This window comes from Lithobates pipiens, unplaced genomic scaffold, assembly GCF_037356315.1.
Source record: "Lithobates pipiens isolate NorthernLeopardFrog02 unplaced genomic scaffold, aLitPip1_a1.2 Scaffold_16, whole genome shotgun sequence".
Classification (NCBI taxonomy): domain Eukaryota; kingdom Metazoa; phylum Chordata; class Amphibia; order Anura; family Ranidae; genus Lithobates; species Lithobates pipiens.
The window spans coordinates 566,452,580-566,479,823 of NW_027507748.1; the positions used below are offsets into that span (position 1 = coordinate 566,452,580).

Sequence of the window (27,244 nt, forward strand, 5' to 3'; positions counted from 1 at the left end):
GTAAGTGTCTATGGTAGCATTTAGAAGCATGTTATGTTTCAGAAGTAATGTTAAAAGAACATTAAGATGCATAAGATTCATTACTTATTTTTCTGGAATTAAGATAGGCAGAATCTAGAGAAGAAAGGAAAAGTGCATACTGTTGTGTACAGTCATGAAGAAGAGTAGTTTGCCCCCCCCCTCCCTTCCCAAAACGACACACTGACCTCAACAAGGACACTAGTGCTGGGGAGCTTTCTAGCTTACCAATTAAACAGTTCATTACCTTGATCAAAGTGTGATAACAAGTCCTCAACAGTTAGATGGATTAGCATCAACACATCATCCACATCAAATATTACAATATGCCTAGAAATGGACATATATGTCTTGCCATATGAGAAACTTCAATTACATTAAATTAGGTGGATATTTAAGAAGTTAAAACAAGCTTCTCATCTTTAAAGTGTAAGTAAACCCTCCTATCGTTTTCAGCCAAGGAAGCTGCCATCTTGGCCTCTGTTTAATCTACAACTGCCATGATGTTGCACATGTGATCAGTTCAGACACATGCCATTGGATGGCTTGACATTTTGGTTGAGAGCACGACCAATGGTAGTGTTACATTTCTGGCAGGTGCCGGAAATGAAACTGTTTTATGGATGGGTTTACTTTCGCTTTAAGTATTTAATGTCATGGGCACTCTAGGAAGATTTGCCCACAATTTATGGTAAATAATTACTACATATGACCCATCTAAATAAAAATCCAGTTATTTCATAAAATAATGCTGAATATGGGTATATTTTATATAGTTACCAAAGCTTTGGACATTGCAGTCTGCTTTTCAGCCTTTGTTGCACCTTTCCCCTTCCAAACATATATTTTGATTCCTCCTTGATCTAAGATGTAACAGTCCTAGAAGGACAAATGAGATTTCAACGAGGAGGAGTAACAGATACGACTCTAGTTTATCACACAGCTATTATTCATGTACTCCTGCTAATTGATCCTGTAGGTCTTCCCTAGGTCTTCACTTACCTGGTGATTTAACATGTCTTGAACTAATGGTCGTTTTGCTATCTCTGTCACCTCCATTTGCCCACTAGCATCTGAAACACTGATACAAAAGTGCAATTTAATTATAGACTTCCAGAAAACTCTGTGGCTAAGTGGTAAAGCTTATATCCTGTGGAAAAGATGAGTTTGGTGTTTAAAAAGAAAACTATTCCGTACAGAATACACACATATAATTACATGGCAGTTAATGAAAATGACAAACTACAGAAATTCCTGATTAATTATCAGCTCTGAATGTGTTGATTAGAGACACCCCCATTCAGTCCTAAAGAGTGGACTTAAAGTGTTACTAAACCCAGGACCCTGCATCCATTATATCTGGTCTCCCACAGCATATAGAACATGGAAATTGAGTACATTTAAACTGCTAAATACCTTTTTTCATTAGCAGTATATAGCAGTCTTGTGACTTTTATCAGTGTCTGATTAAAGCTTGCAGGATGTGTTTTCATTCTCCTCTGACTGTCCTATGAGGCTGCAGGACCTCTGACCTTCTGTCTGGACAGTGCTGATTATCTTCCCAAGAAAAAAAAACACTCTAGCAATACACACCAAACTGAGCATGAGCAGAGTGACTCCAAAGTCTCTGTCTTATTAGGAGATTGGATTGGGGACAGTGAAAGAAGGGGAGGATACATGATCAAACAGCCTTTTTACACAATGGAGATAATTAACCACTTAGATTCCACAGTGAGTATAACAAGCATACAAACTGATTTCACAGTTGTGGGTTTAGTAACACTTTAATTAAAGATCAAATGGAGGAAAGTGACCCCATCCTAACCTCAATAAGACTGAGTGTCATTTACTTCTCTGAGTCTCCTTGTGCTACATATTTCCCATAGAGTTTTGCAGGGTAGACACTGCTGGTGCTTACAAATGTAAGTGAACACTTGCCTGCTTTGGCTCATTTAGGTTGGCTTGGGCAGTTACCATAATATCTATATGTTATAGTAGATAATAAGCAAGCAAGCTTATTTTTTTCTTTTCTTTTTCCTCCAAGATTAGCCTAAGTTCTCTACCCCTTAAAAAAAAATATGCTGTATACTGTAACGTCTTGTACATGTACTGTACAAACATGTATGTGTATAGAACCAGAGTTTTCTGGTTCTGGCACAGCCTGTTAATGTTTGTTGGCAGGGTTAGTCTTTTATAGATATGGAAGCTGACCTAAAGACCTATAAGCATACTGCTCTAGCCAAGACCTTTACACTGTAATCACCATTCTTACATACCCAGATCGGCTGGCTGTATCATCTTGAATGGCTCTTCATTGTTGTTGTTTTTTTAATAATACCATATCATTTGGCAAGTTGTTCAGTGCTACCAGCATTATATGCTTTGTTCACAGGGCTCCAAAGTACACCATTACCATGTCATGCACATTTTATATACTTATTAGCACCCATTGTGCTCATGTTGGGCTTTTAATCTGCCCCTGTGCCTTTAAGGAAAATTGTTTGCCTCCAGGCAAACCTCCCCTTAATTTATCCATTGTTATATATTGTGTATGCTCAATATGGAGACTCTCAAATATGAGTATGGACCACACTTTACAGTGGGACCTTGACAAGATGGCTCAGCTTCCACATATATTTGCAAACATGTGCAAATAAAACCTTTTTTAAGGAGAATTTTGCTATTTTGCTTTTTTTTTGCAGGCTGACTACTTGATGTCCCTAGCGTGCTGGGAAAACTTTTGCTTGTTTGTGGTATATACAATTATTATACAAAAATTTGGATGGACTGGTGTTACATTACCTATAAATGTCAGTACCAGTTATATTATGTAAATTTAGGAAAGAATCCAAACCTTTTTTAAAGCAATCTACTGAGCTGGCCAGAACCACCTCTGGAGGGAGTCTTTTCCACATTTTCACAGCTCTTACTGTGAATAAACCTTTCCATATTTGGAGATTAAATCTTTTTTCCTCTAGATGTAAAGAGTGCCTCCTTGTCCTATATGGACCACTTGTGTTGATCATACCCCCCCCCCCCCCCCTTAATTTTCTCTTCTCAAGAGGGAATAGATTAAATTCCTCTAATCCTTCCTTTATAGCTGAGCTCCTCCATGTCTCTTATCAGTTTGGTTGCCCTTCTCTGCACTTTCTCCAGTTCCCCAATATGCTTTTTGAGAACTGGTATCCAAATTTGAACTGCATAATTCAGATGAGGTCTTACTAATGATTTGCACAGGGGCAAAATGATATTTCTCTCTCTGTTGTCCATACCTCTCTTAATACAAGAAAGGACTTTGCTCGCTTTGGAACCCCGCAGCTTGGCATTGCATGCTATTATTGAGCTTATGATCTACCAAAATCCCCATATGTATATGGTGTCTTTTTTCAACCTCACCAACTATGTAACTATGTAAAAATATAGCTATATCCTTTGCTAACCTTTAACTAGGAACACATAACACAACTATAGATTGGATGCACACACTCACTACTTACTGGTATAGCATGATGTTAGCTTTCTGTGTCTGATCAGCAGTTTCATCAGCTGTCCCTGGTCCAATAGTTTGGGTCCTCTCTCCAAGTGTGTTGTATAGAAGTTTTAGTAACTCAGACGATGCTTGCTCATTATCTCCTTCAATCACCCCAATCTCCATCCGGCCTCCCCTTTCCCGATCACGTATGTCCTTAGCCAACAGCATACCCTAGCAAACAAAAAGCATAAGACCACACCATACCGGGACTAACTGTATTTTTGTTTATAATAGTATGTAAAAGACAATGGTTCTGGAAGCAGCAGCTACCTTCATTCTCTCTGCCTTATTGCTGTCAGGTCCATTCCACTGTACAATCACTCTCCCCAGATCCAGTAAAAACACATCACCAAGGTTAAAACTGCTCCAGTTGAGCGCCACCTGTAAATAATATAGAATGTCATATAAAACAACAAATACAGAACAAATACAGAAATACATAAATTATATACCATTTAAAAAGCTATCAAATAATTCTATGTGTGCGCTTCCTTTTGTCTTCCATACAATCAATTTCATAAAAATTCACATTTGTGTGCTAAGGAAAAACCCTACAAATTAGGAGCAAATCGGTAGATTGAATTATTTTTTTTTATATATAAGTCAGTTTCAGGCAACCGTACAGGAGGATTTTTGTACATTGTAGATAAGCATCTGGAATGCCATGTAACTATGGGTCCTCCTGCTGGTACTACAAAGGCCTTATTCAACAAAGTGTTCTTATTTTTAAGTGCAGTAATCAACATCAACTATCAGAAACTATCCTGTGCTGGTTTGACTTTAGAAGAGTGAATTCTGATTGATTTATTTATATTATTGCACTTGTTTAGGTATAAAGTTGAAAAAAATGATAGCACACTGAGGGCCCATTCAAATCTATCGATTGTGGGAACAATCTATGTTTCCACAATGCATGTTACATTATTTGACCCGAATAGCATCCCAAATCAAAGCGGCACACATCTGTGCAACGTTAAAAATTATGTGGCATGTCCTTTTTTTGGGATATTTTCATGTGTTGGCAGCCAATGTTTTGAATGGGCTGCCTTAATACAAGTGCGTTAACATACGTACAGTAAAGTGTTTGTAAAGGTTCATTTAAAAAAATGAAAAAAAGAAACATGTTATACTCAACTGCTCTGTGCAATGGTTTTGCACAGAAAAGAATGAACCTCCTATTCTAGGGTCCCCCACTGGTGCTTAGGCTCCTCCTCGAGTGCAAGCTGCTTGCTATGGGGGCACTCATGTGGGCTCAATCCCGAGTCAAGTTGTGTATGTCTATTGGTCTTGGCCCCAGCCCTGCTCCCTCCTCACTGGATTTGATTGACAGGCACCCGCTGCAGCCTCCATTGTCCAGTGGGGAGAGAGAGAGCAGCACTGAGGAACAGGGCTGGATTGAGTTTAGGCCTCAGGTAAGTATTTAGGGAGGGGCTCTGAGCAATAAAGTTTTTTCTTTTTTTACTTGAGAATGCAATAAGAGAAAACCAGAGATTGCATTAAGGTATGAAAAACATTATCCTTTACAACCACTTTAATGTGCCACACAAAAGTAAATGGTTCCTTATTCTTGCCACTATAATGTGCATGATATATGAAATGTACAGCAACATTATTGATTACTGAGGGCTGTTGCAGTCTTATTTAAAAAAATATAAATACATGTAAAGTACTACAGTGTTGTCTTCAAATCACATACTCCTCTGCCCAGTAAATACAGCATGTCCTGCTGCACCCCTGCCACAGGCCAGGTTCCACGCTGCCATCTTCATCTGTCATCGGGAGCCCAGCTGTCTCTGCTGGGTTCAGGCAGCCAGTCCCCAAAGACACATGCCACTCTGTATTGTAGCGTCAATTGATTGTAATAGCTAGTTTTTGTTTTTTTTATTAAATATCAAAATGTTATACTTATCTGCTCTGCGTAATGGTTTTGCACAGAGCAGACCCAAACCTTCTCTTCACGGGGTTCCCCGCCAGCACTTTGGGCTTCAAATCAATTACATCCAAGTTATGAGAAAAACAATAATGTATAAATAATAAAAATTAAAAAAAACATCTTTGTGTCAAGCAAGTTCACAGTGAAAAAATGTATTAATATCGAAGCATCATCAAAAAATTTTACATTTTCAGCAAGTCCACAGTGAAAAAGGTATATATTGAAAATATATATATAATAATGTCCTATAAGGTGACTCTTGTGATGATGATCCAGGTAATAAGATCGGTGACTTCACACACGTGCCCCCCCCCCCCCCCTCGTGTGACTGTGCTCACCTCAAGGTGTGTGACTACACAATCATGTTTGGTCTACAAAAGCAGCTGAACCACCTCTGGGCTCTAAGTATAACGGACTTTGCAGGATCCCCCAGGTATAATCCAGAGATGTTGTCCTCAATTTAAAGTAAGAAAGAGGCTGGATAGTGCATCATCGTTTGAGTATAAATTCATTATTGGTAAAAAAAAAATCAGGGTACTTGTGTGTATCAGCAGCTTGCTCAGAGAGCACGTTACTGTCTCTTTCACCGTCCTAGCCCCTCCCCTACACGTGATGACACAGGGCTAATCACGTGTCTTTTTGCACAGATTATGGGAGTGTGATTAATGCTACGCTGCTGTGTATTGTTTTTTTATCCACATTTATAATTTTTATTTATTTATTTTATTTGTCAATACTACACCTGATGGTAGTTGTAATTTTGGCTGGTCGTCTCTAATGGTAGCTCGCAAGATTTATTTTCTATTTATCTATATTGAGCTTCACATCCATGCCAAGTGTCCCCTTAGCAAGCTGATTACTATGGGGACACTTGTGCATGCTCATAAGACACACAGAGTGGGGCTTAGCCCCACCCCTCTGCTCCCTCATCACTGGCTCTGAATGATGGCAGCGAGAGCCAATGGCTCCTGCTGCTGTATCCGAGCCAATGAGGAGCGCGAGAGCCTTGGCTCTTGTGCCCATCGTTGGATCCAGATCAGGGTCAGGTATATATTTAGGGAGGCTGGGTGTGAGCTGCATGCAGAAGGTTCTTTACAGTACTGCTTAGAATGTCTTTACAACAACTTTAAGGATGCTGTGGGAGCAGGGACACATCAGAGACACATCATTCTCACCTAGACAAGAATATCAGTCCGAGGCAAGGCTGGTTGAAAAAAAAAATGGTATTTTAAACTTGTGGATTGGGGAGGGTTGAATGGAGGAAAGGACACATTTTACAGTGAAGGTCCAATTTGAGTTAACTGATAGTTGGTACGTTTCCATTACTGTCCCAAATTACTTCTCCAAATAGCCTGTAAAACTGGAGCACTCTACAAGTGAGGTGCCTGCGACAGTTCTGTCAAAGCAACGGCAGATTCATATACATCTCACTGACATGTACATGAATCTATCACAAATTCTGGCATTCGTCACACTAATACAAGACAGGTTTCTAATCGGTATCCACAATAGGCTTAATGACTCCCAGGGTCTATGTCCAGTTTTCACAATTTTATGCAAGGCAATCATGCCACAGACATAGCCAAGATGGACAGCTAATGGATTGATGAATGCAGCTGTAGGTGCAGAGAATTACCTCGGTAGCTGTGACATTCCGTTTTCCCTTAACATGAAGAAGCCTCTTCACATCATATGTGTTCGTATCCACGTGTTTCATACCAGATGCTACACCACCTTTCTTGTAACTGAAATAGTAAAGAAATTGTCTAAGAATGGTCAGATCACAAAGAATCACAGTATACTGAACATTTTATAATTAAAATCTGCACAGTGTGTTAGAAGCCCTCTTTAATCTAATACCTGATTATTAACAATACTAATATGTATGATTGTGTGGACCTTAGGATCAATTGAATTATTATATTTGTTCAAAATTAAGGAAAGTAAAACAAACAGACTTTAGAGAAGTCTATGTGAAAATACATATATTTTTGCTTTTAAGTGCTATAACCAGGTCTTTACAGATAGTATTCATTGGGCATTCGTTCATACAGCCCCTCCCTATTCATAATTCAAACTTGAGAAAATAGTTTCCTATTTAATATTCCTAGTGAGATTTAAAGGGGTTGTAAAGCTTTGTTTTTTATTTTCTAAAAAGCTAGTGCATTGTTGGTTTACTTACCTTTTCCTTCGATTTCCCTTCTAAATTTTTTTTTCTTTGTCTGAATTTCTCACTTCCTGTTTCTCCTCAGTAAACTTCACACCATTATCTGAGCGGTGTTTAGTCAGCCAGAACAGCTTACTGAACAGCTTACTGAGGAGGAACAGGAAGTGAGAAATTCAGACAAAGAAAAAAAACATTTAGAAGGGAAATCGAAGAAAAAGGTAAGTGAACCAACAATGCACTAGCTTAAAGGAACCTATTTAGAAAATAAAAAACGAACCTTTACAACCCTTTTAAAGTATTTCTACTGTAATATTTCTTGGTAAAGATATTAACATAGGATTGAACATTACATTAGGTATACATATATGGGTATATCAACTTTTTGGAAACCATATACAGTATATAACTATTTTTGTTACATTCCCTCTTCCACAAGCTCTTGGTCATTAGATTGGAGGAGGGCTTTCTCTTTACACATACACTTTTTGTAAGTTGCCAATGTGGCATTATAATGGAAGGGAAGAGGCCAGCAACCTTTGTTGAAATTTGAGTTTCAACAGCAATTCATTCTTTTACAGAGAAGCCAACTGATGCCATACTATATTGGGAACTACAAGTAATACGTCAGGTCAAGGCAGATGATGGGGGCTTGTAATGTCCTCTGTGAGCTCCTGAACCTCTCCTTTTCCCCATTACTTCCCTCTGGAATGAGCAAGGCACATTAGTTGCAGTCTTGTGCACTGCTCTGTGCACACTATAAATTTCATAGACCATCTCAGGGGAGAGCAGGAGAGTTTGGCTACCTTAATACATACACTCTCTAACAGGAAACCGGATCACAGCCGCAAAAAAAAAAAAAAAGGAATTTGAAAGAGGTCTGAGAGCAATAGTAGGTACTAATATTGGTACTGAGGTACTGTTTTGATTAACAATACATACTTGATTATAATTATTCTTTAAGCCAGAGTTTAATATCACTTTAAGTCAAAACCATAACTGTGTTAATTGTGATATTATCCTATGATTATTGTGTACACTGGTGGCCGCCATATAAAATTATATATCTCTCTATGGCGGAGTCTTGTATATAGCTTAGAGTATCTGGTCTTACACAAACTTATTGTGATTTTTCTTTGGAGAGGTGTCATCTTAATCTGTGCCACAGCTACAGTTATTGATATGCTTACGGTACATGTATATGCTATCTGCATTTTCTCATGTGTAAACACATGGCATGAATATTCGCACAACGCGTCCCAAAATGCAAAAAAATACATAACTATTCTATGCATTTCTGCACATGTTGAGATCTGACCCACACCATATGTACACTGCAACCTTCTTATTCCATAGCATCCATCAGCAGCTCTGGCACCATACATCTGGCAAAAAACACAGCAAAATGCACATTTTTTTCTTTGTATGAAAGTGTCATTCCTCTATTAATAGCCTTTATTGGTATTATTATGTCCATTATTTAATGAAAAATCTTTTTATCTGCACCTCAAATGCTTTCTTTATGCTTTTTTTTTTAAATAAGATACAATCTTAGAGTTAACACAATCAAAAATGAATAGTATTTTGATAGATCAAAGCTGCTGTGGTAATGTATTCCAAGCATCAAAGCTTTTTCTTCCTTTGTTTTAAGACTAAATCTAGAATGTCAGCTTCGTTTTTTGTTTTTTTCGCTGTTTGTGTCTCGTTATAAGAAATTTTTCTTCACACCTTGTTTAGGGGACAAAACAGAGAGAAGGTTTCTCCAAAGTGAAAGGAAACCCCCTCCCCCTAAACCGAAAGATTTATTTTCACCTCCTATTTTGGCGACAACAGTAAAATGTTGGAATTTATATCGCTGTCTCAATGACAATGGTCACCAAGACAAACTGAGAAGGTGAATGGGGTAAACACAGTAAGTAAAAGCTGTAGAAATATAACTGGCACTCCAAATACAAAAAAAAAAGAAAAAGTAATTCTTTAATGGGGTCATAAATAAGAAAAGTCTAAGGCCTTATTCACATTCACATTATTTATAGCTCAAAGTTCCAAAATGCTCAGCTTTCAAAATCCCATGGTTTTCAATTGTGCCTGTTCACACCTGAGCATAGTGTTGCTTGAATCTCTTTTTACCTACAAGTGTTTTAGCCCCAAAAGACTTCAATAGAATAGTAGGCAAAATTTACATTTTTTAACTAGCATTCCATTAGATAAAAATACGTTAAAAAAAAAGACTGTGAAAACGAGCAAAGATGCTCAGCTCAAAGTGTGAATGCAACCTAAAATACATTACATGCACACAAGGCTTTTTTTCTCAGAAAATAGGTGCAGGAACCCATCCACGACCCTCCAAAACCTCCTGCATTACGTACAGAGTGCTGAGTTAAGGGGGGGATGTTGTGTTACACACAGAGTGCAGAGTTCAGGGGCGTGCTACATGCAGAGTTTGGGGCGTGTGCTACGTACATTGTTTAGAGTTAAGGGCTGCTCTGCATACAGAGTGCAGAGTTCAGGGATGCAATCTATCCACATCTTACTTTCACCCCTCTTCAGCTCTGGCCTCTGCATGCAACCCCCCTTCCACTGCCCCCATCTTCCCCCTCCCTCCTTAGAAGCTCCACCATCTTCCACCACATGTCTTACTTGTGTTGCTGTATTAAGTTGAAACACCCAGCCAGTTCTAGTACATCCCCACACACTGTAGGTGGCTCTGCCTCTATCACTTGCTGGGATATCATCCATTAGTGGTTTTGGAATCTGCACTGCACCCCGGGCACCTTCATATCCCTTGTTCCCACCCTGCACTCTGTGGGAGCTGTTCAGGAGATCAGATCTGTGGGAGCTGTTAGGAGATAAGCTGTCACTGATAAACACAGAAGCCGGACTTCTGTGTTTACAACTGATAGTGGTGAGAAGGGAGCAGAAGGCCTGAGCCAGAGGTGGTAGAACTGAGTTCCACCAAGTTCCAGCTGAAAAAAAGCCCTGCATGCACATATAGGGCTCATTCAAATGGGCGAATTAAACCCTCCTCTGTAATGAGCCGCTGGCAGATGCCACCTCAGAGCCGAGAGGTGACACGGTCTTTATAACACTTCCACATACTATACATAACAATAATATTTTTGGGCTTTCAACGGTTGTCAATGTTATTGATACTTTTCAAGTTAATTTCAAAGTGTAAATGGGCTTGCTGTCAATTTGCCCTTCCAGAATTGTATGCCTTCATCAGCCATTTATCTATGCATGCAATAGGAGGTAAGTGAATGTGTGAACTATGCTCATCTAAAGATCCAATCAATTTTCAGACTCTGTTGACCCCCTGATTGTGGAATCCCCCCCCCCCCCCGTACTCATTTTTTACCTAGAAGTGGAGAAGAAAAGTTCAGTCCACTAAGGCTGGGCGCTCATTGTACTTACATTATGCCGTGTTTGAAGTACCCTTTAAAGGACTCTGATTCATATCCCTGGACCTCCCGATGCTGCACAGGACCTCCTCCCAGGAAGTCATCCAGCTGGATGGTGTATATGGCTGCTGACCCCTGCTCATCTTGGGAAGAGTCATTACCAATCCAGTAGTGGATATCATAAAGCAGGTTGTTGCCAGATTTTTTTGTCTAGAAATGCAAGAAAACCAAAATCAATGAATGTTTCCATTTCTTATGTTGAAAGGCAAATTATTCTTTTTTAAAAACTAAATTGGGAAATATTGGCAGAAAACAAATGGCCTGCATTTGCTTTAGGACATCATTCAGTTTTAGCCTTGCTCTTTCCCAGGGTTGCAATTGCTGGCTAAGAGCTTTGTTGGCACTTTATAGTATTTGCTTACCTTGGGCCTCGCCTATTGTTTATATTGACTTCCTGTTCATTCGTGTATATAAAGATTATCATGCTTTTACTTTTCATCCTTCTCAGCACACGCCATTAAAAAACAAGCCAAGGACAGTTCTGAATACAATTTGTGCTTAGCCTACAAATACTTACATACAGTAAGAGGTAGCAGTCTCCCTCAAAGAAGTTCCCATGGGCTTTCGGTGGCACCAGCACAAGGTCCATTTTCTAAAAAATGTAATACAAAGAAACTGTTTACTTGGACAGGATCTCTATGTGTCTCAGTCTTTAGTGCTGTCATGATTTAAAGTGTGTGTCAAGCCAAATTTTTTTTTCAGTTTTAAATAGAATAAGGAAGGGTTAAAAGAGAAGCGTGGGTTTACAAATAAGAAAAACTCCAAGCCCCTGTACACATGGTCGGACATTTCAACAACCAAATCCGTCAGATTTTGCCCATTGGATTTTGTCCGTTGGATCTTGTCCGAAACTGATGCATACACACGGTTGGACAAAGTTGTCGAAAAATCCGATCTTTCAGAACGTGATGACGTAATTTCGTTACAATGGGACTACGGAATCTGAGCATGAGTGGCACTTTGTCTCATCGAAATTCTCTACACATGATTGGAGTATGTCCTATCGGACCAGTTTGTCGGAAAATATTTCCAGCAAGTTTGAAAATTTGGTCCGACGGATATTTAGACGGAAACAGTCCGATGCATACCACACACAGTCGGATTATCCGACAACACCGTCCGATAGGATACATTCCGACGGATTCTCCGACCGTATGTACGGGGGCTTATAGTCACCTAGGTGGATGCAGCATTGATTGTGGATCTGTCTCCTGCTGCCTCTGCACTGAGAATTGAGAGATTAAACACAGCTGATCAATCAGTTCTCCCCTCCTCTCTGAGCAGAGAGCTGGTACTGTACCTGTCAGTCACGGCTCTCTGCTCTATCCCTCCAGCACTCAATGGAGCCCTAAGCTGGGGGGGGGGTGTATTGAGCAGTCTATCAGCAGCATAGCCGAGAGGCTGAGCCAGCTGTCAGTCCAGGCATCTGGGTGGATCCGGACTGTAAAGTTGGGATCTTTCCCCAGCCTTGACCGGCTGAGTCATGTCAGCCGACAGCGGCTATAAACAGGTCACAGGAGAGCAGAATGAACAGCACTCCTGTGATTCATAGGAGAAGTATAGCCAAACAAATATTTGGTACAAACTCACATTTAAAACCCTCAAAAGTGTGGGTCCGTCTTGAACGTGAATCGATCCCGTTTCCTATTCCCTGGAGCGGGACCGGCCTTACTGAGCTGGCGCTGGTGCATCCCCTCATTGAGCCTACACTACGGGGACTAGACAGGTATTACAAACTGGCAGGAGTACCCAGCTTCCCCTCATCCTTAACACCTATCATAGGACTTAAGAGAAGTGACCTGCTGCAGTACCAAGTAGCAATGGCATGCTTCCATCCCGGGTAAATTGTATAAAAAGAAAAGGGGGACAAGTGGGACTTTAAATGAAGCATGTCAATTGAAAATAACAATGTATGAATACATGTGAATAAAATAATTTAGATTTAATTTATAATCAATGACCCCTAGGGGTTGTCCATGATCTGAATGCATACAATGGTAGTACAGTAATATAAATATAGATATACACTCAATATATTTTCATAATAGTAATCAGAGAATCTGGAGTATAGACAAATCAATGGACATACATTGATGCAGTTCATAACAGAAATACATAAATTACTAATCAAAAATCATAAAATCACATGAATGAGTACAAACTCTATAGGACAAAAGTTTATATTATCAAGGATTAAAATAAGCTTAAGTAGGCATCCTCAGTTTGAGAACCCGACGCGTTTCTTGGCTTCTTGCCAGTCATCAGGGGTGGGATGCATGTTTTTACTAGAAAAGCAAATAAATATGACAAAATATTAATATAGGTGGAACCTCAGTTAAATAGAGAGAGTATCAAATTGGTCCACTTAATTGATAAAGTGACTTACAAAATAGCCCAAGAATTGGGCAGAACTTCCAGCAATGGGAACTGTTAAAGCTGAGATATAACCGTCTCATCCGGGGTTGAGGCAGGGTTCAGACCATCCCCCAACAATGTCAGGGGGCAGGCCAGGGGGAACCGAAACAGACATCCTCAACACAGGTCCACTAGGTACTAAATGTATATGTGTGTTACCCAAATCTGCGAAAAAGAAAAAAGAAAAGTGTGATGGGTCACCAAAAAAAACAAAAAAAAAACAAAAGCAGGACACTGAGTGTTGGATTGAACGTGTTGAATGAATATAGCTAATTACTGAAAAGTGTGTGCGAATGAGAAATACACAAATGATTGGGAAATAGGAGAAGACTAAATGTGTGTTGAATAAGTGGGAATGGATGATGGGGAAATACAAAATCATCCAATTCAAATGTGTAAAAAAATATGTGCAGTGCTCTGAATGAAACAATGTATGTGCAAAAAGGAAAGAAGAAAAACGAAACAAAAAAAACCATGAATAAAACTCTATTACCCATATGTAGAGTTAAGGAGTGATCTCTTCCTAGTGGAGCGCAGTGGAAGAGTGAACTGTCTGTCTGTCCCAGCTCATATACCCCAGGCCCTGGGCGGATCCCTGCCAGCGTCATGCATGATGTCTTTTGCAGCTGTGAGAAGAGGAAGGAACACTCACAGCTGAGGATAATCCATACCTCAGTGGGTGCCCATCCATCTTAGCTGCAGCATCAGGTGGAAAGACAGAACGAGAAAAAAATAAAAATAAAACACAAAAACAAACAATAGACTCCCACCTTGCAGTGTCTGTTGACACCACTCGAGGGGCTCATTTATGCATGGCGCCGATGCGCTGAGATCGAACCCCACCACCCCTTGTGATCCACAAAGGGAGGTAGGGAGGGTGACCCATCACACTTTTCTTTTTTCTTTTTCGCAGATTTGGGTAACACACATATACATTTAGTACCTAGTGGACCTGTGTTGAGGATGTCTGTTTCGGTTCCCCCTGGCCTGCCCCCTGACATTGTTGGGGGATGGTCTGAACCCTGCCTCAACCCCGGATGAGACGGTTATATCTCAGCTCTAACAGTTCCCATTGCTGGAAGTTCTGCCCAATTCTTGGGCTATTTTGTAAGTCACTTTATCAATTAAGTGGACCAATTTGATACTCTCTCTATTTAACTGAGGTTCCACCTATATTAATATTTTGTCATATTTATTTGCTTTTCTAGTAAAAACATGCATCCCACCCCTGATGACTGGCAAGAAGCCAAGAAATGCGTTGGGTTCTCAAACTAAGGATGCCTATTTAAGCTTATTTTAATCCTTGATAATATCAACTTTTGTCCTATAGAGTTTGTACTCATTCATGTGATTTTATGATTTTTGATTAGTAATTTATGTATTTCTGTTATGAACTGCATCCATGTATGTCCATTGATTTGTCTATACTCCAGATTCTCTGATTACTATTATGAAAATATATTGAGTGTATATCTATATTTATATTACTGTACTACCATTGTATGCATTCAGATCATGGACAACCCCTAGGGGTCATTGATTATAAATTAAATCTAAATTATTTTATTCACATGTATTCATACATTGTTATTTATTTGCAATTGACATGCTTCATTTAAAGTCCCACTTGTCCCCCTTTTCTTTTTATACCTATCATAGGACACCCACGCTTTGTGCCAGGCGCATCCGATAAATCTTTTCGTTTTCATCAGGACCAGGACCTAGCCAGGGCCTCTCTCTCCTTGGGAATAGGTGATTGGAGAGACTTTTCGGTTCTATATGTGGCATTAGGGAACACTGCGATGGGCAGGTGGAAGCTAGCCCAACTTTCCACTTACTCAAATCCTTACCAAGCAGTGATAGCTTTAACCCCGTTCGAGGAGCTGTGCATGGGAGAGGGATCGATCCGCGGGTCCCTCTCCCACTCATATGACATCCTCCTAGAACACTTATCTCAGGGGGATCTGTCGTTCATTAGAAAATGGGAGAGAGACCTCAATGTAAAATTTTCGGCAGACCAAAAGAATCGTAAAACTCCTTTTTGCACGCAAGTCTTCCTTGTGCAGAAAATATCAAGAAATCACTTACAAAATTTTGACCCGCTGGTACAGAACTCCCACGGTCCTAGCTGCCATCTTTCTGGGACACAGCCCAATGTGCTGGAGGTGTGGCACGCAAGCTGGTACTTTGCTATATATCTTCTGGGAATGCCCACACCTGACCCAGTTCTGGAGACAAGTTCTCAAGATTATTCATACTCTCACCATGGTTGACCTCCAAGATAACCCAGCAGCGATATTTCTCAATTTGACACCTATGTCTGGTAAAAAATATCGTAAATCACTACTGAAACACCTCTTGAATGAGGCCAGGGCATGCATCCCTAGTGTGTGGAGGCAACAGTCCCCGCCAGCAGTAACACAATGGTTTGCGTGGATCTGCGACATTCATCGTATGGAGCAGCTTACGTCGACCTTGGGGGATAGGGAGGAGGAACCACGATGCCCGATGGTTGCCTTGGAATCTTTTCAGGTTTTCAGATGAATATAAGACTTATCTGTGAGTCCCATGGTGGGAGGGGAAGGAAGGACCCGGCTCGTGGGAACTACTGGAGTCTCTCCTCTTTGCCCTACCCCTTCTCGACCATGCTGGTCTGCTCTACCCTTTTTCTTCCTTCAACTGTCTTCTTTACTCTTGCCCTACTCTTCCCCTCTCCCATCCACCCCCCCTCCCCCTACCCCTCAGTTTAGCAAAAAATCTTGTGATTGTCAGGGCTCTGTCATACTATTTCCTCATCTTCCTTACCGCTGAATGGCACCTATTAGAGTAGTACTGCCTAGGCCTTTTCTTACAAGTAGTAGGGGCTTGCATTGGAGGTGATTTCTCAGGGACGGTCCGAAAAGGGGACACCTCAGAGAATGGCCTAAATGTATGGAGATCGCTAGGAAGACGGCCAGGAAAGAGAACTAGAGTCATTGACCTTGTGTATTCGCTGTGGGTAACACTGTAACGCAATACTTTTGTAATTGACCTGTATGCTGTACATAATGTATTGATCGGTACCAAGGAAAGTTGAGTAACATGTTCTTGTTCAGTATGTTTCTGTATTACCTGCAATCCATAAATAAAGAATAAAAAAAAAAAACCCCAGAAGGTCTGTTTCCCAACAGGGAGTTTCACCCTCACTTCTTGTCTTGGAAACACAACAGGAAATGCAGGCCAATCTCTCCAAAGTAAACAAAATTCCAGTCCTAGAGACTATTCACTGCAAATTGTGTACCCAATTGGGGCTTTTCTTTATCTCCTCTGGCAACTCAAAGTTTGGATTTCACTTTCTTGGTGACTATGACCACCATGAGAAATAAAGAGAGTGAATATCCCCAGCAGAATACAGACAGCAATAGAAACTGACAAAGGGTCTAATCCTTTCCTGCTCTACAAAAAAAAAAAAGTAAGTTATCTTGATATACACTTTGATGTTTGACTAATCGAGACAAAATCTAAGGAAGCACAGGGTTTTGGCATAGGGACATAAAGGAAAAAATGTGGTCATTACAAGTAAGAATAGTCATACAGCACATCGAATACTAGAGAGGGGCTACAGCTTTTTGATAATCGTTAATTTTAACTTGATAAAAGGGCTTACTTATGATATCATTCTAATATCAGTTTTCATACCTTGTATTATTGCAGGGGAATTTAAAAGGGATCTCCAAAGAAGGTGTATTCCCCCTAAAGCAACAATATTGTGATGGTCACCAGGCTTCTCTGCCCCTCTGGTGCCTAAGGGGTGGTCCTGAGAGGCATGGAGACATATACACATAGCCCTCATATACTCACTGGTATGCCACCCTGCATGCTACCGAGTATTCTGTACTGATATAAATAAAGGGGTTGGAGCATGTCCATTTTTTGTAGCATCAAACCTGTTTCCATTTTCAGCACTATGGAGAGCTCCATAGGCACATTTATTGTGCTAAACATTCACCAGTAGTACATTACCTGCACTGAAAAAGCATCAGATAAATGTCAGCAGAAATGAGGAGATTCCAGCAATAGTACCTATATTTACCAGTAGACACAGTATCGCATTAGATATAGATGTTGCTTTGAAGGACTAATGCCGCCTACACATGTATCAGACTATCCGGCGGACTTAGTCTGGCGGACAAACCGACAGACTGTCCGCTGGACTTTCCGAACGAGCTACCTGCCCACACACGGGACTTTTTCGGCGGACTAGGTCCGGCGGATTAAGTCCGCCGGACTATCCGCCGTACTTTTGAAATGAACACCCACACACACGTAGGAAAGTCCACTCATTTTGAGCGCGGCTCCAGGTAGCCGGAACCAGTGAAGGAGGCGTCGCTGGCCCCGTCACTTGGTATGGACTTAAAGGGGAATCCCTACGCTGAAAAAACGGCGTGGGGGTCCCCCCCAGGTCCATATCAGACCCTTATCCGAGCACGCTACCCGGCCGGCCAGGAAAAGGGAGGGACGAGCGAGTGCCCCCCCGAGCCGTACCAGGTCGCGTGCCCTCAACACGGGGAGTGCCTTGGGGAAGGGGGGCCCGGGCAGCCCCCCCACCCCAAAGCACCTTGTCCCCATGTTGATGAGGACAAGGGCCTCTTCCCGACAACCCTGGCCGTTGGTTGTCGGGGTCTGCGGGCGGGGGGCTTATCATAATCCGGGAGCCCCCTTTAATAAGGGGGCCTCCAGATACCGGCCCCCCACCCTATGTGAATGAGTATTGGGGTACCATGTACCCCTACCCATTCACCTGGTGAAAAAAAGTAAAGAAAAAACAACACATATTTTTTAAATAATTTATTGCACAGCTCCGGGGGTCTTCTTCCGTCTTGGGGGGTCTTCTCGCCGGACTCCTCCGCTATCTTCTGCTAGCTCTTTTACTAGCGAAGGAGCCTGGCTTTCTTCTTCGCCGCCGCACGGGGGTCTTCTTCCGACTTTGGGGGTCTTGTCCCCCTCTTCGGGGGTCTTGTCCCCCTCTTCGGTTCTTAGTCCGCCGGACTTTTGGGTAAAAAAAGTCCACCGGAGCCTACACACGGGTGACTTTTCCACCGGATTTTTTGATCATGTGTAAGCGGCATTAGAAGCAATTCCAACACTGGTGCTGTGTTTAGTATATACTATGGGCCCAGTATCAAGTTTATTTGTGCTGGTGTCTCAAAATAGACACCCCTTTTCCCTGAGCCCTTCTGCATCCAGCAGCAAAGTTACAAGATTACTGTCGCTAAATTTTCATATGCATGTCCACAATTGTCATTGAAAAGTAATGCAACTGTGTTTAATTGGGAAGATTTCAAAAATAAGTCTAAAAGAACAATTTCATTGAATTTTCATAATGTAAACACTTATACCTCATCTCTTCTTCTTACCTCAATTCTCCAAATAATTAGCCCCGGGGTTTTAGTGACTGCCTTAAATGCACCACTGAGTGCCATGATTGTAAGCAATTATTGCATGAAATGATTGGACCTAAAAATGTGAAACACAACAGGGATAAGTTATTTGCAATCAGTAACAAAAATATTAAAATAAACAAGAAATCTAAGTTTAACTTGGCAAATCAATAAAAATTGTTCATGTTTGATGGTGTGTAAATAAAGTAGTATTAAATCCTTGTTTGTTTGTTTTTAATTTAATACATTAGGTACAGCAAAATAAAGATTTCATGGTATACATTTTTTTTAAAAATTTTACCCAAGCATTTGCACTTTGGGCACAGGCATGGGCACCGCACAAATCCCCCCCCCCCCCCCCCCGATAGTCACAAAAAAAAAGTAAAACAAAAAACATTTTTTAATACCGGCCCGTTAAAAAACAAAAAACAAAAAAAGGTCCTTAAGTGCGCTGTTCGGATGCCGGACACAGTGCGACGCCAGACACAGTGCACTTATGGGAAGCGCCATTTCTATGCAGTCACAAGATCACAGTTTGATGTCACTTCCTGTTTTCTTTCTCCCATTGTGCCCGGGAGAAAAGAAACAGGAAGTATGAGAGGACACCGCTGTTGTGGAAGAGAACACCGACAGGAGAGGACAACACATAGCAAGGTAAGTAGTACCGTTGTGCTCCCACAGAGAACGGGGGGGTTCGATGTGACACAGGCACAGCTGCATTTGGGGGACATAGAGGCTGCATTTAAGGGACACAGGAGACTGCATTTGGAGAACACAGGAGGCTGCATTTGGGGGACACAGAAGACTGAATTTGGGGGACACAGGAGGCTCTATTTGGGGGACGCAGGAGGCTGAATTTGGGGGACACAGACGACTGAATTTTGGGGACACAGGAGGCTCTATTTGGGGGACGCAGGAGGCTGCATTTGGGGGACACAGAAGACTGAATTTGGGGGACACAGGAGGCTCTATTTGGGGGACGCAGGAGGCTGCATTTGGGGGACACAGGCTGCATGTAAGGACAGATTCCGCTGGGCATCTGGTGGCAGGCGACGTGGCTAGTGACATGCTCAGGGCTCCCACTGATTCTGAGAATGAGAATGCCAATGTGGTCATTATTATTTTGTTCTGCCACTTTTAAGCAGCACTAGGTCTTGTGCGAAATGTACAATAAGGGATTTTTTTAAAACCGTAGTTCCAGTGTATTCTTGCCCACTCCAGAGAAACTGAAAAGCTTTTATTGAAGTACTGCAAACAGTCTTTGGAAAGAATCTTAAGACTGGAGGAGCATCACTGGGTACAAGTTCTTAATGCTGCTAAATTTAGTTTTCTCTTGTTGGTCTGTAACAGTAGCAGATAATTGAGTATTAAGATGTTAACTCATCATCAAATACCCTTTGGCAGAAATATAAGGAAGACATATTGTACAGTAAATGTATTGATGGGCTTTACTATGATAAATAGCCACCTGCCAAGATTTTATATATATTAATAAAAAAAATGTAATTCAAAGTTATGGGTATAGACTTATTATTTCATTATCAACCTCCAAATCCTATTAGTAAAAGCTGATCACACAATAGGGATAGATTTCCATTATTCAGTCAGTACGCATTTGATAGCTCTACAATATAGCATTGCCAACATATTTTATTTGCCTAGTGAGGACATTGGTTTATTGTAGAACTACTTCTACAGTTTAGGCTTCATACTACAACACAGAGAACATAATGTCAAAATATAGCATCCAAAATTGGTGTGGTGCAGGCAAAGTCCATCTGGTAATGGTCAGCTATGTGACTTCAAATATGTCAATGGTGTCATTTTTCTTAGGCATACAGGGTAGAATAACTATATTTTTAAGACTTTTCCCTCGTTGTAATATTTTGAAAATGGTAGCCATGTGCTGAAAGATGGAGTTCCAAACATCTTGAGTCAAATAGGTCTGATAAGGTTTTGCCATTTCAGCTTTTAAAGCAATAACTATGTCAAATATCAAATCTTTAGTAAAAAAAAAGACACTGAAGGGAAATGTATCAAAATTGATGCGGACACAATAAGGGGTTAATAGATTGGCTTGGCAAGAACAATTCTTCATTAATTCATGCTGATTACTGCTAATGATACCGTTTTCATTACTAAAATCTTGTATATAGTCCCTTATCATCCCCTCCAAGAGCTTGCATACTATTGATGTTAGGCTAACTGGTTTGTAATAGACAGGGATGTACTTTGGCCCTTTTTAAATATTGGTGCTACATTGGCTTTTCTCCAATCAGCTGATACCATTCCAGTCAGTGGACTGTCAGCAAAAATTAGGAACAATGGTCTGGCAATTACTTGACTGAGTTCCCTAAAGACCCTTGGGTGCAAGCCATCTGATCCCGGAGACTTATTAATGTTAAGTTTTTCAAGTCTATTTCTAGTTCTGTCCATGAGAGTGCTTCATGTGATGTGTCATGAGGATAAACTCTGCAGTTTTGGTTACGGAAGCCTCCCAATTCCCCCGTGAAGACTGAGGAGAAGAATAAATTCAATACCTTCATTATCTCATCATACTTTGTAACCAGAATCCCTTCCTCATTCTTTATTGGGGGGCAATATGGTCTGTCCTCCCTCTTTTACGGTTTATATACTTAAAGAATTTCTTGGTATTTTTTTTTCCTCTCATCCGCTATGTGTCTTTCGTATTCTATCTTAGCCGCCCTAATTGCACCCTTACATTTCTTGTTCTGTTCTTTGTAAATTTGGAATGCTGATGATAATCCCTCAGCCTTGTATTTTTTGAAGGCCTATACCTTTGCTTTTATATACATTTTTACATTGGAGTTAAGCCACCCAGGACTTTTGTTCGCTCTTTTAAATTTATTTCCAAATGGGATGCACTGGCTAATGCCCTTATTTAATATGCTCCTAAAGCAAACCAATTTCTCCTCTGTGTTCTTTGTTCCTAAGATTTTATCCCAATTAATATTTTCTAGCAAGGTTTGTAGCTTAGGGAAGTTGGCTCTTTTGAAATTCAGTGTCTTTTTTTTCCCCTTATGTTTCCTATTTGATATTATTCTACCACTCTATGATAGTACACAGAAACCATGTGCAGTTTGAGAATTAATCACCTACAGCCATTAACTTACACTGTAATAATGCTAAGCCCCATTACATTAGTCCACACGGTATCAGTAAGAATAGCATTGATCATAAAAACATGAATGGCAGAACAGAAACGTCACTATAATTCATAGAAATAGCGTCTCAAAAATTGTTCTTGAGTACATTCTACACATACAGCTGCAAGAGTGTGTGGGTGTAAAGGGTTCCTGACAAAGGGGTACCCCTGGAGGTCACCGATAAAGTACCTAGTGTCAGTGTTGACTGTCTTTCATTGGGGCCCTTCTGTAGGTGGTGCACAGATAGCTGTCCCTGTACACAAGGAATGGCTAATGGGCTGTTAATTAAGGACAGTCTCTATTGACATTAACTGTAGGCAATAGGCTAGATTGTGCCGCTCACCACTCCTGGTATGCAACTAATCCGGTCCCATGTTCTTGGCAGTCAATAATTCCAAAAAGCTCAGGTTCCCACTGGCTATAGACACACACGGGAACAGATCTCCCAGCTGTGGTCCCAGGACACAGTGACTTTTTATGGCTCAGTCTCTCATCCCTGATGTAGACACACACAGCTCATAAATCTGCACAGCTCCATCCAGCTCAGTACTCAGGAAACTGGTCCTTATATGGTCATCAGTGGCTCTGGCTCAGCTCTCACCAGTTCTCTCTCTCTCTCACTGTTAGTGGGAGTGCTGACCCAGACTGCACAGATCTGAATTCTTTTTCTCCCTGCACACCACTACACTCTCTCATAATTTTGCCAGTAAAATACTATCTCTCTCCTCCTCCTATTTGCAAGGAATCCTGGGTTTTAAAGTCCACAGCCCAAAGCCTCCATACCAAAGTGTTCCTTTTTCTTACTACAGCTCCCAGAATCCATTGCAGAATTGCATTATCCAGTCTCTCCCCAGTGACTGTCACACCCTTCAGCTCCAGGCGGGACGGGGGAGAGTGGAATTTTACACAGAGCCCACTTCTGTCAGCAGCTCAGCCCACAGCACAACCAGCGGGGGGGGGGGGGGGGTATACACACAGCCTGCTCTGCCTCCCAGAAGGGAAGGGGAGAAGCAGGCACAGGAACACAGCTGGCTCTTCACACACAGCTGGCAGCACACCTGGGGGGTGTGATAGTCCGCTGCTGTAGCATGGGGGGAGTGCCGTCTGTGAAAGGAATGGAGGAAGTAAGTTCAATTGCTTTGATTTTCCACTAAACGAAATGAGCACACTTTCAGTCCCTGTCCCTATTACCAAAATACACATACTGCAGACATTCTGCATAAATCCTTTATTGAGGAATTATATTCTTTAGGGAATGAGAAAATATGGTGTAACAGAGATAACAGATAGGTACTTTATATCCGCCACTTTCTGCATTAGAAAAAAAACACATATTGTACAGTATTCAAAAGGACTCATGTTGATGGGCAAGTGCAGCTTAATTTCAGGTGCATTCAGGATCAGAGCCATGCTTAATATTGATTGGACCCTGGGCAAACATTTTCTTGAGCCCTCCTGAATCCACCTGTCAACTATTTTCAGGCAGTGTATGCTCAAAGGGCAGCTGCGTTGGGCCCCACAACAATGACTGGTCCCGGGGCAGCTGCCCCTTTTGCCCTGCCTTAAAGACGGCCCTGTTTAGGATCATGCTTTTGATCATTCAGAGTTCATTGATGGATGCATTTTTCCTGCAATTTACCTCAATCTAAGCTGCTTTTGTATAACGTTTTTGACGTGTATAAGGGGAAAAAAGCTTTGACACAAACAAAAACCCATCAACACAAGCCCTTAATACATCAGCAACTGACATTTCAGAATTTCGAAATGTTTCTTTTCATTAGTCATTATACCAACCGAAAATGAAAATGAAACAAGGCAGAACCAGTGACCATATTATTATAGTTAGTATTATACTTGCTTCTGTTTTACTTTGTCTTTTAGGTTGGCACTTAAAAGAAATGCTGCTTGGCCAGAGTTAAACCGTTTTCCACTTTCTTCCTCAGCTAATAAACTTACAGTAAAATGACAGATGCATTTCCTGCGCTTGTCTGCTTCTGTAAAGATTGTCTTTCAATGATAATCTGGTATTGCTCTTCATAATCACCTGAATTAGTCTATTACAGTCTTGTTAATGTCTCCGTATGTGATATAAATGACATTTTATCATGAAGAGATGCATGGTCTCATTTCATGTCTACAAAGCATGTATTTTATATATGTTTCTGCACTTAAGTCAGTTAAAATAAAATTTTAAGCTAAAACCAGTTTAATTCGATTATCTGGATTGCCTAGAATACACTTATGTGCATGAAGCAATAAATCAGATGGATATTTCCTGTATCATATTATAATCAGATAATGTTGTTAAATGGACTCAGGACAACATAAAAAGATGTAAAGCAGCACTGCAGAAAGTTAGCAACACAAATGCACCACAATTTATAGTATAGATGTAGTGGTCTCGTGACTTTTAGATAGGATGTTTATAAAGTCACAGCAGAACATGCAGCACCTAAGGACATTACATTAGAGGGGAGTCAATAAGTTTGAATATATTCCCCAGGAGATAAAAATATCTACTGTATGCCCACCATTTTAAGTTAATATTTTAGAATGGCATGGTTCTCAGCAATGTTCCTGACTTTATTATGTAGACTGGAAAGTCAGGCACTATAGAGTTCTTGTTTTGGTGAACTCCCATGTATGGTTACACACTAGATTTAAAGATATAGGAAGTCAAGGAAATATGTTTTACTGACGTGAATCAAGTTGTAATGGATTACACCAGTGATTTTCAATCAGGGTTCCTCCAGAGGTTGCTAGAGTTTCCTTCAGCATTGGGCCATTTCTGCCTCTCGGATAAGTTCCCACTGACACCATTGATCTTTTTAGTTATCTGTAAGGAGGTAATTCTTCCCAATAATATAAGGACCATTCTTCCCACTGACCATCACACTAATGTATCATGAGTTGTAGATTTCTAAGTTAGCAGAAGTTCCCTGAGAATGGAGAACTATTTCAAGGGTTCCTCTGGGTTGAAAAGATTGAGAAAGGCTGGATTACACAGTGGCAGGAATTACCATAGAATTCTCTGACTACTGGAGAAAAAAACAACTCAACATTTTTAACAATACTTTTCGTGTTAAACAAACTGGAACTGTTCCAACTTAGTCTTGCGAAGCATAAGTACTACCCAGGAAACAATGCTATATACACATTTAAAGGATAATAAGGACTTGGCCAATCAGCACCATGAGCTGGGAAATCAAAGGGCTGCATAATTATTTCTTTAAAGTCTAAGCCACATGGAACACATGTTTTTGCATATGTGATTGCCATAAAGCTGAAATTACATGGGCTAGTTCTGCTCAGTTTTTGGTTATATGATCTGTGAAAAGGAAAAAAACGACTTTATTGGACACAGACCGTGGAAATGAGGCCGCGTACACACGGGCGGACTGTCTGGCCAACTAAGTCTGTCAGACAATCCGACAGACAGTCCGTCCTACTTTTGAATGAACGGACTTGACCACACACGATGAACAGACAGTCCGTTGAAAGCTTGCGCGATGACGTGTACAGCACGTACGACGGGACTAGAAATACGACGTCCAATACACTGCAATGCAACCTTCGGCCGTGTAAATCCTTTCTGAGCATGTGCCATACTTAGTCCGTCCAACTTGCCTACTCACGAGCGGACTGTCCGTTGAAACCAAAGTTGGACGGACAATATTACGGAAATTCCGAAAGACTTAGTCCGCCAGACTGTCCGCTGAAAAAGTCTGCTGAAGCCCACACACGAGCGGACTGTCCGCTGAAATGTGTTTCAGCGGACTAAGTTGGACGGACAGTCCTCTCGTGTGTACGCGGCCTGAGTCTCACAAACCCTCTTCTTGTTCAGATTGCTCAATGTAACCATCATCTGATATCAAGCATAGTGACTGACTATGTTCCATTATAATACCATTATATTTTTGTGCAATACATTGCATATGACATATAATTCTGATTCCTGATTTTACTTTTAGGAATTTGCTAGTTTCCTGGCGGCAATGTTCAATTGTGCCTTCATTGCTTGATAAGTTATTGACCCAGGAGTAGGCAGGTTGAGAGGCATCACTACATACTGTACTATATACACTCACCGGCCACATTAGGTACACCTTGCTAGTACCTCTTGGACCCTCTTTTGCCTTCAGGACTGCCTTAATTCTTCATGGCACAGATTCAACAAGGTGTTCCTTAGGCCGCGTACACACGCGGGGACTGTTCGCTCAACTTTGTCCGTCAAACAGTTTCAGCGGACAGTCCGCTCAAAATTAGCATGGACGGACTTGCCCACACACGACGAACGAACAGTCCGCTGAAACCGTGCACGATGACGTGAACGGCACGTACGACGGGACTAGAAAACGACGTCCTATACACTGCAATGCAACCTTCGGCGTGCAAATTCTTTCTGAGCATGCGCGAGACTTAGTTTGACGAACAAGCCTACACACGGGCGGACTGTCCGCTCAAACCAAGTTTCAGTGGACAGTTTTTCGGAATTTCCGAAAAACTTTGTTCGTCAGACTGTCCGCTGAAACTGTCGGCTGAAAGCCCACACACGAGCGGACTGTCCGCCGAAACACTGTTCAGCGGACAAAGTTGAGCGAACAGTCCCTGCGTGTGTACGCGGCCTCAGAGATTTGGTCCATGTTGATATGATAGCATCACGCAGTTTCTGCAGATTTGTTGGTTGCACATCCATGATGTGTATCTCCCATTCCACCAAATTCCAAAGGTGCTCTATTGGATTGAGATCTGGTGACTGTGGAGGCCATTGGAGTACAGTGATCTCATTGTCATGTTCAAGAAACCAGTGGTGAGTTGATTAAAGCTTTGAGCTTTGTGACATGGTGCATTAAAATTCTGGAAGGAGCCATCAGAAGATGGGTACACTGTAGTCATAAAGGGATAGACATGGTCAGCAACAATACTCAGGTAGGCCGTGGTGTTTAAATGATACTCAATTGAAACTAAGTAGCCCAAAGGATGCCAAGAAAAGATCCCCCACACCATTACACCACCAGCCTGAACCGTTGATACCAGGCAGGACGATTCCATGCTTTCATGTTGTTTACGTCAAATTCTGGCCATATCATCTAAATGTCACAGCTTAAATTGAGACTCATCCGACCAGGCAACA

General features: G+C 41.2%; 1 protein-coding gene across 2 annotated transcripts in view; it reads right to left on the reverse strand.

Annotated features, from left to right (window-relative positions):
- AVIL (advillin) overlaps positions 1-27,244 on the reverse strand; it is a 70,274-nt gene that overhangs the window by 22,336 nt on the left and 20,694 nt on the right. For both annotated transcript variants that reach the window (XM_077483662.1, XM_077483663.1), the window contains exons 2-9: positions 18,920-19,019; positions 11,626-11,700; positions 11,062-11,258; positions 7,120-7,228; positions 3,821-3,931; positions 3,516-3,721; positions 1,021-1,099; positions 799-897 (exon numbers count right to left, since the gene is read on the reverse strand). In XM_077483662.1, the coding sequence (XP_077339788.1) occupies positions 799-897; positions 1,021-1,099; positions 3,516-3,721; positions 3,821-3,931; positions 7,120-7,228; positions 11,062-11,258; positions 11,626-11,700; positions 18,920-18,985 (942 nt within the window). In that variant the 5' untranslated portion in view covers positions 18,986-19,019. The remainder of the gene's footprint in view (positions 1-798; positions 898-1,020; positions 1,100-3,515; positions 3,722-3,820; positions 3,932-7,119; positions 7,229-11,061; positions 11,259-11,625; positions 11,701-18,919; positions 19,020-27,244) is intronic.